General features: G+C 49.4%; 1 protein-coding gene across 3 annotated transcripts in view; it reads left to right on the forward strand.

Moving 5' to 3' along the window:
* Window positions 1-16,641, forward strand: part of AKAP10 (A-kinase anchoring protein 10) — an 88,362-nt gene that overhangs the window by 40,194 nt on the left and 31,527 nt on the right. For all 3 annotated transcript variants that reach the window (XM_029612319.1, XM_029612320.1, XM_029612318.1), the window contains 3 exons: window positions 1,639-1,737; window positions 5,865-5,949; window positions 7,739-7,862. In XM_029612319.1, coding sequence (XP_029468179.1) covers window positions 1,639-1,737; window positions 5,865-5,949; window positions 7,739-7,862 — 308 coding nt within the window. The remainder of the gene's footprint in view (window positions 1-1,638; window positions 1,738-5,864; window positions 5,950-7,738; window positions 7,863-16,641) is intronic.

A 16,641-nucleotide genomic window follows, 5' to 3' on the forward strand; every position in this document is an offset into this window, starting at 1 on the left:
GACTTAGAAAATAGCCACTGCTATTACTAGCAACAGTAGCATGGCATAGACTTAGTTTTTGGGTACTTGCCAGGTTCTTATGGCCTGGATTGGCCACTGTTGGAAACAGGATGCTGGGCTTGATAGACCCTTGGTCTGATCCAGTATGGCATGTTCTTATGGACCCCAGGCAGCCTCTCGCCCTATTCGGGAGTACCTTGGGTACATCCCACTTGTTCTGGATTCATCTGGCTGGAAGCTAAGAAATGATAAATTACTACTTACCTGATAATTTCACTTTCTTTAGGACAGTCAGATGAATCCAGCTGCCCTCCCTTGGCTGCTGAAGGTTTATAGTATGGTCCTGTGTGCCTATATGTTACAGGGATTACTAGTAAGTGTTACTTCAGTACCTAGACTAGTGTTATTACATTCTTGTCTGAGCTCAGTGTTGGCTGAATATTGAAATGGTTCTCTGTTTTTAATCAAGTTTTTTGCTAGTCTGTCCACAGTTGCTTTTGAAGAAAATACTGGCAGTCTGATGTCACTGCAGGGGTATATATACTATGACGTCAGTTTGTTCTGTCTCCAACTGCTGGTAGAGGTGCATAACCCACTTGTTCTGGTTTCATCTGACTGTCCTAAAGAAAAGGAAATTATCAGGTAAGTAGTAATTTTTCATTCACAATGTCCTTGTTTCTTCGCTTATTGCCTGGTGGCAGTAGTTCCCGATCAGAGCAGACTTCACAAGGAATCTTGTGTCGTCTGCATGTAAGTTATGAGCATAAATCTCATTATATACCTGAATCTGTGTATCAGCTTGTCAGCTATTGATGTTACTTGAATTATTGGATTTTGCTTGAGGCATTGAATTTACAGAAAAAAAGGGGAGCTCTACATAGAAAACTGTAAGCTGCTGACTGCTCTTTGATACTTTAATTCCAACACCTAGTATCAACTCCTGCACCAAGCTTATTTAGTATTCTGTTTTCTGGCAGAATCTCCAGCTGTAACTGAAAGCAATACACTGCGGTTGCCCAGTCCACCCATTTTGGAAACTTAAAAGAGCTGGCTATGTTTTGTGATGAGCACAAATATAAAATGGAGAATCATATAATCAAAATTATGCCTTTTGGGTTGCATGCATTATTCAGATCTTGTGTGTGTGTGTATATATATATATATATTTTTTTTTTTACAGTGCGAGAGAGCCTTGCTTCCACTTAATACATTTAAGGGGAGGTTACTGGAAAGTGGAGGGGAGGGATGTGCTTCCCTTTAGCAGTCTCTAGAAGGCTGAAAGCAAGTGTGGTGCCTGCTTAAGTGCTGTTGAGCTAAATAGAGATGAGTAACTATTGTCCAGCCTCAGAGTATAGCTTTCTGATTCCTTGAGCAATCTGTGTGTCTCTACATCAGAGTTACTATATTTATACTAATAGAAAACCCTTTAAATCCTGTCTGCAGGAGAGCCTAGGGGTTGTTAAGGATGGTCCCCTTGATGCTGCCACTTGCTTTCCTTGAGACACTCTCGGCTGCTTCAGTAGCACATTAGAGGACTTGGGAAGCGGGGTAGATAACGCAGTATATTTTTGTAGCAGACTCACTCACCAGATGAAAATACTTTTGGGTCCCATTGTATCTTTGTTTTCTTTGTTGTAGGTATAGAGCGGGATGCTGTTAACACTTTTACCAAATATATTTCACCTGATGCTGCTAAACCAATACCTATTACCGAGTCCATGAGAGTCGACATAGTGGGTAAGAAGTGCATCTGATGATCTCTGCACTGTTACCATCAGACCGAAGGATGAATACGGATAAAATGACTGAAATGTGACCATCCTAACCTCTGGGTGGGGGAGGGGATTTTTAAAAGAGGGAAATGGGGGCAACAAGTTACATGTCTTTTATTTGAAACAATTTTGGACAAAGGTGACAAAGAATAGAAAGAGCTGTTCCAGAGCAGAAGCAGTCAATGATCCTAGATTACTGTTGAGTATCCCAGGACAGCTCATAAAGAACAGGCTAGCTTGGTGCTTGCAGTCAAGTCCTGGGGGAGAGCACATTTGGAAGTGGCTCTTGGGGAAGCTGCACCAATGTCAGATGGGAAGTGGAACTTAATGCAGGGTACTCTGGGTACCTCTTACTGTGTAAGAGTCTTGCAGCACATGCATATGTCGAAGATTAAAGAAAATGAACGGTCCTGTATGGCAGACATGCAATGGTAACATTCTTGCATGGAGCACATGTCTTTTAGCTGATCTTGGAGCTTTACATTTGTAGCACGGTTTCTCTTTTTAAATGCTGTGCCGGGGGAGAGAGAAGGTTCTGTTCAGCCTGCAGTGGAGCAGTCTGTCTCTATCCTGCTTTTAGCTACGTGGTATTAGACAGGCCTGGGTGGTGGGGGTGGCCAATACAGCAAATTGACGCCCACTAATACTTTGTAATTTCCTAGTGTGTAGCCAGATGGACTCAGGACCAAAGGGTTATGCTCCCCTGCTAGCAGATGGAGACGGAGTCAGGATTGAAACCTGAAGTGACCTCAGCCCTTCAGTATTCTCTGTCTCCAGCAGATGGATGTACCTTTCCGTATGGGGATTGCTGTACTTTTTGGAAGGAGAAATTCTACATTTAAATTGGAGAAAAGATTGAGCTTCCCCCATTTGAGAATTCCTGAGGTGATTTCCGAGATCCCTCAGAGGTGTGCCTTGGTCCGGTAGCCAGTTCCCGGCATGGACTTTGCAGTTCAAGCAGCTGAAAGGCAGCGAGTACAGGATGCCAAGCGCGGCGGTGAAGGCCAAAGCCCTCTCCCCCCGCAGCCGAAAACTGTCTCTGTACTCAACTGGTAAGCGCTGAGCCCAGGTAAGTGTAAAAAAAAAAAAAGATTTTCTCCCAATTCAGAGACGTTGGAGGGGTTTTGGTAAGATTTCCTCCAGTCTCCTTGCTCGGCGCACTGTACCAATGTCATTCCTGATCCTTTTGGGTTAAGGGGAAGTGGGATCTCGAGCGGGTTGAGCGGCACCCCCAATGGCCTAGACCCTGCTTTACGCTTGGTTGGCACACCGTGTGGTAGGTCACGGCAGCGCCATCTTGCTTGCGTTTTTGTGCCTGTATTGCTCACCATAGAGCTTCGGTATGCGCAGTACATGTTGGCTCTGCACACGCACTGTGCGCATAACACCACGCACAGGTTGTGTGCATATGCGCACAACGTACTAGGCACAGAATGCAAGTAAAGCCTGGCGCACGGGCTGTGTGTGCACCTTGCTGCGGCCCGCAGCATCGCCCATAATCTGTGCGCATAAAATTTTAAGTGTGAGCCGTCTGAACACGCGGTTACCGTCACCAGTAGCTCTAGAAGCAAAGAAACATAAGTGCCTCTCTCTCTGTGCTGCTTGTTATATTAGGGCTACATAGTCTGACCTGGATACTTGCTTATGTCAGCACTGTGAGGAAGCCCAGGGAGAGTTGGCCTCCCCAGACTTTGCTAAGCCCGGCTCCTCCCATTCACAGGATGGGTCAGCCACAGCCTTAACCGGAAGTACCCCAGATCTGAGTAACCCTGGAACTGGGTCATCCATGGGAGAGGGAAATTTAGTGGCACCTACCCTAGTACCTCCTGGGTTAGGCATGTACCCGGCCGCCTTCTCTTGGGTGAAATTCTTTCAAGGTCTTCAAGGCTTCGTACAGGCGCAGTCTACTACCTCACTTGCCCCTGTCCGAACGGAACCTCAGCCAGTAAGCCCTCCCTCTCCCAGTCCTATTGGCAGACCCCGAGGCATGCCTCGACTCACCAAGGGTATCCCTGGCAGGGAGCCAGATGGCACGGATGAAGAAGAGGATCCAGAATCCTTGGAGAATGGAGAAATCCCCTTGGCTTACAACCGTATTGGACCATGTTATGGTTTTTCCATAGAGACGAATTGCTGGCCCTGGTTTCCCAAACCCTGAAGATGCTGGGAGTTCCTGGGGCGGACTCTATGACGGAACCAAAGAAGAATCCCATTCTGATTTCCCTACAGAAAGCCTCTTGATACTTTGCAGTACTGGAAGCCATCCTGGAGTTGATTGACCTGGAATGGGATGCCCCAGAAGCAAGTTTTAAAGGTGGATGAGCGTTAGAAGCACTATACCCACTGGATCCGGCATCAAAAGAATGTTTGCATTTCTCTAAAGTGGATGCGCAGGTCTATGCCATCTCTAAGCGAACAACTATCACAGTGGAGGGAGGAGCAGCCTTAAAGGATATGCATGATAGGCGGAAGGAGTCCATTCTTAAACAGGCCTTTGACGCAATAGCAGTGACCTTACAGACTGTTTCTTGTTGTGCCCTGGTAGCTGGTTGTGCCTGCTCCTCTCTCAGGAGGTGGATGACGACTAGGGGGTGAATTCCAGAGTGGTTATGGAACCCGCTGCTGCCTTTTTAGCTGACACAGGCTCGGACTTAGTTCATACCTCGGCCAGAGGAGTAGCCTCAGTGGTGGCGGCCAGAAGACAGCTATGGCTATGGAATTGGTCAGCAGACGCAACCTCCAAGGCAAATCTCACAAAGATGCCCTTTCCCTGTACGTACCCAGATCAGTCCAGACCGTGGGTCCAAGGAAAATTTCACAAAGATGCCATTTAAAGGATCACTCCTCTTCGGAAGCGAATTGGAAAAGTTGGCCAGTAAATGGGGCGAATCTCCAGTTATTCAGCACCCAGAAGATAAGTGAAAGCAGTTACAGTGCCCCTCGCCCATGAGGGGTCGATCCAGGGGCTCCCAATGCTTTCGCCCCTACAGAAACTTGACATTTTAGAGGTCTCAGTCTTTTGGGAGGTCTCAGTCCTTTCAGAGTCAGCAGCCCAAGAGAGGGTCCGGCTCAAACCCCCCCCCCCCCCCCCAAATGAAGTTTGGCCGACCCATCCTCTGACAAGGAGGTGGTTACAGGAGCCTATGTGCATGCAGGAAGCCATTGCCTTCTCAGGTTAAAGCTCATTCCACCAGGGCTCAGGCAGTCTCATGGGCAGAAGCTAGACTTCTGTCTCCCATTGACATCTGCTGGGCGGCGACATGGTTTTCCTTGCACACTTTCTCCAGGTTCTATCACCTGGACGTTCAGGCCCGAGAAGACGCAGCTTTTGCAAGGGCGGTGTTAACCAGACTGTGGGCAGCCTCCCACCCCGATCGGGAGTAGTTTTTGTATATCCCATTGGTCCTGAGTCCATCTGGCTACACGCTAGGAAATGGAGAAATTACTTACCTGATAATTTTGTTTTCCTTAGTGTAGACAAATGGTCTCAGCTTCCCTGCCCATGGTGCCAAGGATTCGCCCGTGGAATAGATATCGATTTCAAGAGATTATGGGTAAGCCTTTATCCAGTCCCTAGATCAGGGCATCTATAATCTTACTGGGGTTCAGTGTTTTTTTGGTTGAGTACGGTTACGGTTATCTGCAGGGGTATATCTAGGGTGACATCAGCTTTGAAACCTGACTCCATCTCCATCTGCTGGCAGGGGAGTATAAATCATTGGTCCTGAGTCCATCTGGCTACACGCTAGGAAAACAAAATTATCAGGTAAGTAATTTCTCCATTGCTTGTAATTGACAGTGACTCTTTGATAAGAGGCACTGGGAGCAGAGACAAAGCAAGGATCTGCCAAAGAACACTGGATAACAGTGTATGTTTGATGCCTTGTGTATTACTTTTTTTTTGCTGATCTCTGCCCCTCAGAACAGCATCTATATATATATTTACTTTCTGTATGAAAAGATGTCAAGTGGAACCAGCGAATTCTCATTAGGAGGTGGGGAGAAAGATTTGTTAGGGACTTGTATTAGAAAGTTACTGGGTGTAATGGTGCTGTCTTTGGGCTCTCCTAACTCTTCCTATCTCTCTTGCAGCTAAGATATGTGGGGAGGATGGACAAGTGGACCCAAATTGTTTTGTTACAGCACAGTCGACAGTGTTTAATGCCATGGAGCAAGAGTAAGTTGAGTCAATAACTTTACCAGGTTGAGAGGATTTTATCAATTCTTTTATTTTCCTTTTGTAATTTTCAGAGATTTTCTAAATCATGAATTAGAGCCAATTGTAAACATAAAAGGTAAAAATAAGCTTTCTGTGCAGGAGTCCTATAAATCCATAAGTAGATGAGAGAGAGTACTTTTCTTTGCATGTGTGCAGTAGATATCCTAAGGTTACTGTATAGGTAAACCCATAGATCCGATTGGCCAACTGGATTTCAGAAGAGAAGTCATTCATCTACCCTGGTGGTCAGAAAAATTAAATGATTGCAGGTTTAATATTAAACTTTATGTACAGAGTTTGAAAAATTCCTGCAGAACTTACTTGCCATGGACAAAATGCATTACACAGAAACATGATGGCAGAAAAAGACCGCACAGCCTATCTAATCTGCCCATGTACTCCTGCCGCCAAGCCCCACTTCCCCAAACATTAGGGCTTTTTGTTTTGGTTTTTTGGAGGGGGAGTGGAGCAGCCCACCCTCTGCACGTCAGTTAAGTGCAGACCTTTCTCGCTCTCCTTCAGCCTTCACAATGCCCCCCACCAGCCCTCAATCTTCCTCTTCTGTGGCCATCTCTCTGTCCTTGACATGGTGGCACACGCTGCCATCTCTGGCCAGGCCCCGATCAGTGAAGCATCCACTTGCCCCAGGTCATTGGTGAGCGGCTTGTTCAAACCCTGGTTCTGTACATCGTACTACTTACTGATTTTGCTTGTAAAGTAGTTATTCAGAGCGTTTAGGAAGCTTGGTAGGATCTGTCATTACATCTTTTAATACATTTTCAAAAGCTCGGCACATGACTTGTTAAACAGTTGTTTTTTGGGTTCACAAAGATTTTTGGTGTTTGGAATCGGCTGCAGTAGGGTCTCAAATGACTTACCTGTGAGGGTTTGTAAGCAAGCAGACAGGGTAAGAACCGCAGAGCAGTCTGCAGTCATCTGGTCTGTAGGATAGGAAGGAACTTTTGGTTTAATCATACCGAGTGCCTCGGTCAGTCTTTTGGAATAGATTTAAAGAGACACAGACAAAGCTGATAATATGGGAGTGGCTGACATTTGATTAAAGATGTGGCCTGTCAGGGACACACTCAGCAGGATGAGTTTCTCCTCTTGCTTCAATCTGCACATCCCTGCTGCTGCATCCCAAAGGACAGCGAGAGTAAAGGCAGAGATCTGAGAAAAGGCACAAAATAAGAACTTCCTTCTCTCTCTCAGAACATGCCCAGAAATTTAATTTGTCCTGTTTGTGTTCAGATCACCTTTTGTAAGGTTCACTAGTTTTCCCTATGGCATAGCAGCAAAGAGATGCAAATCGAAGCAACAAGATTTGGCTAAAGCTGCTGAAACCAGCCGCCCTTTGAAATTGTAACAAAATGTAAACCACTGTGGTGTGGCAGACAAAAACTTCCAGTCCTTCGGCTTTATGTCCAAGTCAATGAGAAAAAAAGCCTCATACCAATGCAAGACCCCTGAAAATGCAGAAAAGATCATTCGAATACCAAGATCTGTCTTTCCCAAGGGTTTCTTTTACAATGGTATTCCTTCAGGCAGACTAGGGACAGTGCACCTCAGACTGGGAATGAAGTATATTCCTTCCACAATCTCTTGGGTACTTCACTTGCATCAGGAGCCTAGTGCCGACTTCGTCGCTGGTGTGGCCTTCCCCCGTGACAATGAGAGGGAAACTGTTTATTCCACAGAGCTGAAATCTGCACCTGCTTTGCTTATTGTTCTTGCTCTGTTTATGCAGGCACTTCAGTGAATTCCTCCGGAGTCATCATTTCTGTAAATACCAGATCGAGGTGCTAACGAGTGGAACCGTCTACCTGGCTGATATCCTCTTCTGCGAATCAGCACTCTTTTATTTCTCTGAGGTAAAATGCTTCTCCTCAGTCTCTGTGCTTGCAATCTCGGGGAATTTGGCACGTGGGGATTAGCTCCTCCTTTTTCCAGATCTTGTTGGCTGAGTGCACGGTTCTTACATTTCTAAAGCATTAGAAGCTATATTTATTATTATTTATTTAGAGCTTTTCTATACCGGCATTCATGATAAAATCACATCATGCTGGTTTACAGGTAACAGGGGGTGTAATAACCTTGAACAATTAACAAGTGGAGAGAAGCAATGAAGTTACAATAAAACAAGGGTGCTAGAACTGGGGGAGGAAGAAGACAAAGCTAGAGTAACTTAACAGTAAAAAGAGCAATTATTTACATTGTGCTGACAAGTCTCTCAATAGTTGTGGTGATTCAGTTGCGGTAATTCAGTTAGGTTCGGGAAAGGCTTGTTTAAACAGCCAAGCCTTAAGCATTTTTCTAAATGTTAATAAGCATGGTTCCTGTCTGAGATCAGGGGGAATGGCATTCCATATAGATGGTCCCGCTGTAGAGAAGGCCCGGTCTCTGAATGCTAGATGATGTGTAGATTTGGTTTGGGGGACATGCAGTGATCCTCTGTAGGCTTTACTGATGGGTCTGGATGAGGTATGTAGTCTGAGCGGGATTTGAAGGTTAAGAGGGGCTTGGTTATGGATGGATTTATGGATGATGGTGATGGACTTATGAAGTATTCTGAAATGTATTGGCAGCCAGTGTAAATTTTTGAGAATGGGAGAGATGTGGTCTCTTCTAGTGTTAGTCAGGATTCTGGCTACTGCATTTTGGAGCATCTGGAGAGGTTTGATGGAGGAGGAAGGGAGACCTAGCAAGATAGTTACAAAAGTCTATCTTGGAGAAAATTACGGCTTGGAGGACCGTTCTGAAGTCTTGAAAGTAAAGGAGTGGTTTAATTCTTTTTAGAACCTGCAGTTTATAAAAGCAGTCCTTGGTTATGTGGTTGATGAATGTTTTTAAATTGAGGTGGTTGTCGATTTAATACTCCTAGGTCTCTTGCTTGGGTGATGAATATATTAGATGGTGCACTTTGTGTGGTATTACTGTTTTCCAGGGAGATGAGGAGGAGTTCATTTTAGCTGAATTTAGTATCAGGTTTAAGCTAGCGAGGAGGAGGTTAATCTCTCGGAGGCAGTTTTCCCAGTACTTAAGTGTTTAGTGATGGTTTCTTTAATGGGATCAAGATTTGCACGTCGTCGGCGTATAGGAAGTGTTTTAGTTTTAATTTTGGTTAACAGCTGGCATAGTGGAAGAAGGTATATGTTGAAGAGAGTGGGGGATAGGGAGGAACCTTGAGGAACTCCTAATGAGGAGTTGCAGCGGGGGGATTCTTTAATGTTTATTCTGACCTTGTAACCTCTGTTACTGACGAATGTTTTGAACCATGTAAATGCAGTTCCTGTTATTCTAATGTCCAACAGCTGGTTGAGGAGGATGGAATGGTTTACGGTATCGAAAGCCGCCGAGAGGTCAAGGAGAATCAGTAAAAAGGATTGTCCTTTGTCCAGGCCCATGATGAGGTGGTCTGTCAGAGATATGAGTAGGGTTTCAGTGCTCAATGCCTTGCGGAATCCGTATTGGGTGGGGTACAGTATTTTGTGATCTTCAATGCAATCGGAAAGTTGCGAATTGACTAATTTTTCCATAATCTTGGCTATAAAAGGAAGATTGGAAATGGACGGAAGTTGTTGGGATCTTTTGAATCCAAATTCGGTTTCTTTAGGAGAAGTTTAAGAGAGGCCAGTTTTAGGGCGTCTGGAAAGATTCCCTGAGATAATGAGCAGTTTATGATATCAGCCAGGGGTTTGGAAATGGTGTCAGGTACTAGCAGGAGAAGTTTAGTTGGGATTTGGTCGAAGGGATGGGAGGAAGGTTTCATTTTCTTTAGTATCGATTGGATCTCTAAAGCAGTGGTGGGTTCAAACGTTTCAAGAGCGATTCTTTTGTTTAGGAGATGATATGATCTAGTAAGAGAGGTGGGGCTAGGGGGCAAGCGCGATAAAAGGAGATTTTGCTGTGGAAGAAAAGAGCCAGTTCGTCAGCTTTGGATTGTGCTTGGTCATTGGGGATAGCTGGTGCGTTAGTTCGGATACGTAAGAAAATAGTTCTTTAGCGTCAAAGATAAGGTCATGAATCTTGTGTGCGTAGAAATCCCTTTTTGATCTTAAGGTAGAGCTCCTGTAGTGGTGGAGAGCGAGTTTGTAGGCGGATAGTGTGCTGGGGCAAGGGGCTTTGCGCCATTTGCTCTCTTTCTGTCTGAGGCTTTGTTTGAGTTTTCGGAGTTCGTTGGTGAACCACGGTTGTCTTTTTGGGGAGTTGGGGTTGAGTTTTTTTTGTTGATAGTGGACATAATTTATTTGCTACTGTCTCTGTGATGTTGCTACAGGATCGAAGGGCTGAATTGGGATCAGAGAGGTCAATGTGCGGGAGTTCTTTAGCCAGGTGGTTGCTGAGGTCATCGGAAGAGCAGGATTTTCTGTAGAGAAACGAGGATTGAATGGGGTGAGTGTTACGGGTTTCTGTCATAGTGAAGGTGGCGGAGATTAATGCGTGATCCGACCAGGGGACCTGCGTGCATATGGGGGGGATGAGTGCTTGATGCCAGAGTTTATGAAGATAAGGTCCAGAGTGTGGCCAGCTTTGTGGGTGGGCTTATTGATGATCTGCTTGAAGCCCATAGCTGAAATGGTGGTGAGAAAAGCCTCACAGTTGGTTGTGAGTGTGGTGTTGTCAACATGTAGGTTGAAATCTCCTAGGATTATAGCAAGGGATTCCAGATTCATGTGTTTTGCAATGATTTCAATGATGGGGGAGGCATCTGATTCAAGAAGTCCTGGCGGGGCGTAGACGAGGAGGATTTGGAGTTGGTCTGTTTTGAAGAGGCCTACTTCTAGTTTTGAGTCCGATTTTGCTGGGAGTTGGGAGAATCTCAGTTCTTTTTTGGCTGCTAGAAGAATGCCCCCGCCTCTTTTCTTATGTCGGGGGAGGGAAAAGAAGTCGTAAAGCTGTGTGGGGAGTTGATTTATTAGTGCTATATCTGTTGGTTTAAGCCAAGTTTCTGTTATGGCGCAGATGTCTGGTTTTGAGTCTAGGAGATAGTCGTTGAGGATAAGAAAATTATTCCTTACCTGCTAATTTTCGTCCTGTAGTACCATGGATCAGTCCAGACGGTGGTTATGTCCCCCGTCCAGCAGATGGAGTCAGAACAAAAGCTCAGGGGGAGGTCCTATATAACCTCACCTCCCTTGCCTCAATCCTCAGTAACTAGACTAGCAAAGCCAAGAAGAGAAGAGACGGAGGGATCAAGTAACTAACCATGCTCAATGTAACATTAGAAAAAATTAATAACTGCAAAAACAAAACCCCCAAAGGGAACTTGCAAACGGAACTGTGAGACACAGAACAGACCCTGAATCCCCAGGGAGCTCATAGAAGAATCAGAAATCACAGTCGAGTAGAGGCGAACCCCATGCAAATCCCCCAATGGCGAACAGGGAAGGGCGTCTGGACTGATCCATGGTACTACAGGAACGAAAATTAGCAGGTAAGGAATAATTTTCTTTTCCCTGTATGTACCAGGATCAGTCCAGACGGTGGGATGTACCAAAGCTTCCCTACTATGGGTGGGCTGAAGACAGCCCTGCTCGAATGACGCTATCCCCGAAGGAACGAAAGACTGGAGCTCGCACATCCAGGCGGTAGTGTCTCGAAAAGGTATGGAGCGACTTCCAAGTAGCCGCCCTGCAGATTTCCTGTGAGGACACCGCCGTACTCTCCGCCCAGGACGTAGCCTGAGAACGAAGGAGTGCGTTTTCACTCCCAGTGGCGGGTGCCGTCCGGCACCGATATATGCGGAGGCGATCGCCCCCTTCAGCCAACGGGCGATAGTGGCCTTGGAGGCCATATGACCCTTCTTAGGTCCCAACCAGAGGACAAACAAATGATCCGAGAGCCGAAATTCATTGGTGACTGCCAAATATTGCATCAAACATCGCTTGACATCTAGCTTGCGAAGATCTCTGGAGTCCGGTGAGGAAAATGAAGGCAATTCAATCGACTGGTTGAGGTGAAAAGCCGAGACTACCTTAGGTAGGAAAGAGGGTACTGTGCGCAAGGAAACCCCCCCCCTCGGTGAAGCGGAGGTATGGTTCCCGGCAGGACAACGCTTGCAATTCGGAAATGTGGCGCGCCGAGCTGATTGCTACCAGAAAACTAGTCTTGAAGGTGAGATCCTTGAGAGTGGCAGATCGAAGAGGCTCGAATGGTGGGCCACTGAGAACTCGGAGTACCAGGTTGAGACTCCAAGAAGGACAAGGTGGCCTAGACGGTGGCTTCAAGTGCTTTACCCCCTTGAGGAAACGCAGAATATCCGGATGGGATGAGAGTAACGAGTCGTTCCCGTTGTGAAGAAAAGCTCCCAAAGCCGCCACCTGGACCCTGATGGAGTTATACCAATCCAGACTGTCCTGTAGGAACGAGAGAATCTGAGCCACTGAGGCGTGCGACGGATGAATGGTAAGTGAATCGCACCAAGTCTCAAAAACCTTCCACACCCTCACGTAAGTAACGGAGGTGGACGTCTTACACGCCCGCAAAAGAGTCGAAATCACCGGCTCCGGATAGCCACGGCGCCTCAGCTTACGCCTCTCAAAAGCCAAGCCGCAAGACAGAAGCGATTTGCCTCCTCGAAAAATATGGGACCTTGACGAAGAAGGCGTGGGAGATGATCGAGGCGTATCGGCCCCTCCACTGCTAGGTTGAGACGGTCTGCAAACCACGGACGCCGGGGCCACTCTGGCGCCACCAGAATTACCGGGCCCTGATGACTCTCTATCAGTCGAATCACTTTCCTACCAGAGGCCACGGAGGGAAGACATACAATAGGATCCGCCTGGGCCACGGGAGAACCAGAGCATCGACCCCCTTCCGCGCCATGCTCTCGTCTGCGGCTGAAGAAGCGATGTGCCTTTGCATTGCCCACCGTGGCCATGAGATCCATGCGGGAAGTCCCCCAATGTCTTACGATCAGACGCATTGCTTCCTCTGAGAGCTCCCACTCTCCGGGGTTGAGGCGCTGACGGCTGAGGAAGTCCGCCTGTACGTTGTCCATGCCTGCAATGTGGGAGGCTGCCAGGTGGAGTAAATGGAGCTCCGCCCACTGCATCAGCTTGTCTGCCTCCCAGGAGACGTGCTGGCTCCTCGTACCTCCCTGGCGATTGATGTATGACACCATGGTCGCGTTGTCCGAGAGGATCCTGACTGCCAGATGATGAACCAGAGGAAGGAAGCCCTTCAATGCTAAGCGAACCGCTCTGGTTTCCAAGCGGTTGATGGGCCACTGTGCTTGATCCGCCATCCAACGACCCTGGATTGAGCTCGACCCACAGACCGCTCCCCAGCCAGCCAAACTGGCGTCCGTGGTGACTACCACCCAGTCCGGAACCTCCAGGGACACCCCCTTGGGCCAAGTGTTGAGGATTCAGCCACCATCGAAGACTGAGGCGAGCTGGTGTCGGAATCGGGAGCACTGCCTGGAAATTCCGCGATACCGGCTTCCACCGGGAAGCAAGGCCTTCTGGAGAGGACGCAGGTGCGCAAAGGCCCACGGGACCAGATCGATCATAGAAGCCATGGTTCCCAGAACCCGTAGATAATCCCACGCTGTGGGGGTCGGGAGCGTCGTGAAGCGAAGGATCTGCACGCGCAGCGCTTGCGCCCACTCCGGCCGCAAGAACACCTTGCCCTCCTTTGTGTCGAAGCGCGCGCCCAGAAAGTTCAAAGACTGGGATGGCGTAAGGTTGCTCTTGCCGAAGTTGATAATCCAGCCCAGAGACCGAAGCAGTTGTACTACCCGGTCCACCACCTGAAGACCCTGGGTCAGGGATTTCACCCGAATGAGCCAGTCGTCCAGGTAAGGGTGCACCAGGATCCCTTCCCGGCGTAGTGCTGCCGCCACTACCACCATGATCTTCGTAAAGACGCGTGGGGCCGTTGCCAAGCCAAAAGGAAGGACGCAGAATTGAAAATGATGCCCCAGGATCTTGAAGTGAAGATAGTGTTGACAATCCTGATGGATCGGGATATGAAGGTACGCCTCCGTGAGATCCAGAGAAGCGAGGAATTCCCCTGGATGGACCGCAGCCAGTACCAAGCAGAGGGTTTCCATGCGAAAATGCAGGACCCGAAGGAACCTGTTGACTGTCTTGAGATCCAGGATGGGCCAGAAAGTACTCTCCTTTTTGGGCACCACGAAATAGATGGAATAATGTCCTCGACCCAGTTTGGAGGCGGAAACCGGCACTGTCACCCCCAGTGATAGTAGGCGATCGAGGGTCTGGTGAACGGCCCTTCGCTTGAGAAGAGACCCGCATGGGGAGAACAGGAACCTGTTCCTGGGCACGCGGACAAAATCCAATACGTAACCGTGTCTTAGAATATCCAGGACCCACTGATCCGACGTGATTCGGACCCACTCTTCGTAGAAGAGAGCAATCTGGCCCCGTACCCGAGGAGTCAGATCGTGGGTCGGCCTGGCATCATTGAGCCAATTTCGAGGAGGTGCCCGGACCCTGGCCCTCCTTGCCGGGCCTGCGCCCTCGAAAGGACCTGTTCCAGTTATGCGAACGATTCGATGGCGCCCGGGGTGGCTGCTGCTTCCTTGTAGTCCTAGATCCCCGAAGATCTGGATCAAAGACCCGTCTAAGACCCGGCTGGGGTCGCTGCCCTTAAAAGGCAGCGACCCCAGCCGGGTCTTAGACGAGGCATCCGCCGACCAGTTTCGGAGCCACAGAAGACGACGGGCCGAAACCGCTGCCACCATTGAACAGGACACGACCCAGAGGAGGTCATATAGGGCGTGCGCCCCATAGGCCACTACGGCCTCCAATCTATCCGCCTGTTGAGCCTCCGCAGTTGGCAGGTTCTGCGAGGTGAGGAGCTGTTGTACCCAACGAAGCCCCGCTCTCTGCGCTAAGGAACTACAGATGGCCGCCCACATCCCGAGTGCCGAAACCTCGAAGACTCTCTTCAGATATACCTCCAACTTCCTGACCTGTAGGTCCATCAGCGCTGTGCTGCCCGTGACCGGGAGTGTGGTACGCTTCGTGACTGCCAAGACGGCGGAATCCACAGCCGGGACCTTGAGCAGTTCAAGGAACTCCTCCGGGAGGGGATAGAGCTTCTCCATCGCTCTACTGACTCGGAGAGTGGCCTCCGGCGCATCCCACTCCCGGGAGATCAATTGTAAAAAGGTGGGATGCGTCTGAAAAGCTTTAGCCAGAGGCCTAAGGCCCACCAGAAGGGGATCCCCCTTTCTCACTTGGGATCTGGTCTGATGGGCTCCGGAGGGGCAACGATATCCATCTCCTGTAGAATATAGGGAATAAGGTCATCCAGCTCCTCCGCCTGAAAAATGCGAAGGACCCTCTGGTCATCTCCCTCCACCTGGGACGCCAGGGTGGGATCATCCCCGAGCGGATCCGAGGAAGGGTCCCCCGCCGGAGGGGCGTTTGGGCCACACGAAGGCACAGGGGGTTCCCGGGAGGGACCTGGCATTTCCCCGGGCGGCTGGGCACTGCCCTGTGGCTGGAGCCCCCCCAGGGATGGGACCGTGCGCACCAGCTTGGGGGGAAGGGGCCCCATAGAACAATCCAGCGAGTGGCTCTTGCTCTTCAAGAAAGCCCTGTGCATCAACACACAAACTCCGGTGAAAACAAGGGCACCCCCCGAGGGGAGACCAGCCGGGGCCTCCCCGACATGAAGACCTGGCTCCGGCTCCGCAAACGGAGCTAAAACTGGTGGTGTCGCCGAAATCGGGTCCCCTGCATCGTCCTCCAAAATGCCGGCCTCCTCATCTGAAAACAAAATGGCCGCCGTTCCCGCCTCTTCCGTGCCATGCGGTCCTCCCCGTGGGCGCCTGCACCGTCCCCCTGAGGAGAGCTGCCTTCCTCCGCTGGCAGGCAGCTCGTGCATAGCCCCTTCCGCGAGAGCGGGCTCCCCTGCCAGCCGCAGGAAGAATAGGCCGCCGCTCTCGGCATCGTGGATCCCCGGAGGGGGGCAGGAAGCAAGCTGACGCGGCGAAAGACTCTGCGTCCAAAGGACCAACTCGCGCGCTCGCGGATTCCCCCCCCCCCCCACCGACCCAAGGGAGCTGCCGGGGAAACGGACCTCCCAGCGGCTGGCGGCCCCGGGGAATGGGATGTTGCGGGGCCGCGGGTCGGCAGCGGCGAGGAGGGGGTGGGGGGGGAGAGGCTAGCCCCACTAGCTCGCACCCCAGCGATCCGGCGGGGTCCTGAGTCCAGCTATAAGAAAAATAAGCTGCAACCAAAAACACCCACTTACCCCAAAACCGACAGGCAAAGGGAGAAGAAAAGAGAGAAGGAAGGAAGGAAGGAAGGCAGGAAAAGGGAGCAGACCTGTCAGCAAGCCCTTCCTGCCCTAAGAAAGGCACTTTGCTGTTTCTTTTTTTTTTTTAGTTGATCCCTCAAATAACAGACCCAAGAGGCCTAGAAAGCCTAAGCTCCTGTGCTGGGGACTGCCAGTCCCCTGCTCACATCTGCTGGAGTCAAAAGCTACTGAGGATTGAGGCAAGGGAGGTGAGGTTATATAGGACCTCCCCCCCGAGCTTTTGTTCTGACTTCCCCTGCTGGACGGGGGACATAACCACTGGCTGGACTGATCCTGGAACGTACAGGGAACAGTGAGTTCTTGGTGAGGGATTGTGCATTGAATAGTGTCAGGGAGAAGAGGCCTAGGAGTTGA

Source organism: Rhinatrema bivittatum, chromosome 8 (assembly GCF_901001135.1).
Source record: "Rhinatrema bivittatum chromosome 8, aRhiBiv1.1, whole genome shotgun sequence".
Taxonomy (NCBI): domain Eukaryota; kingdom Metazoa; phylum Chordata; class Amphibia; order Gymnophiona; family Rhinatrematidae; genus Rhinatrema; species Rhinatrema bivittatum.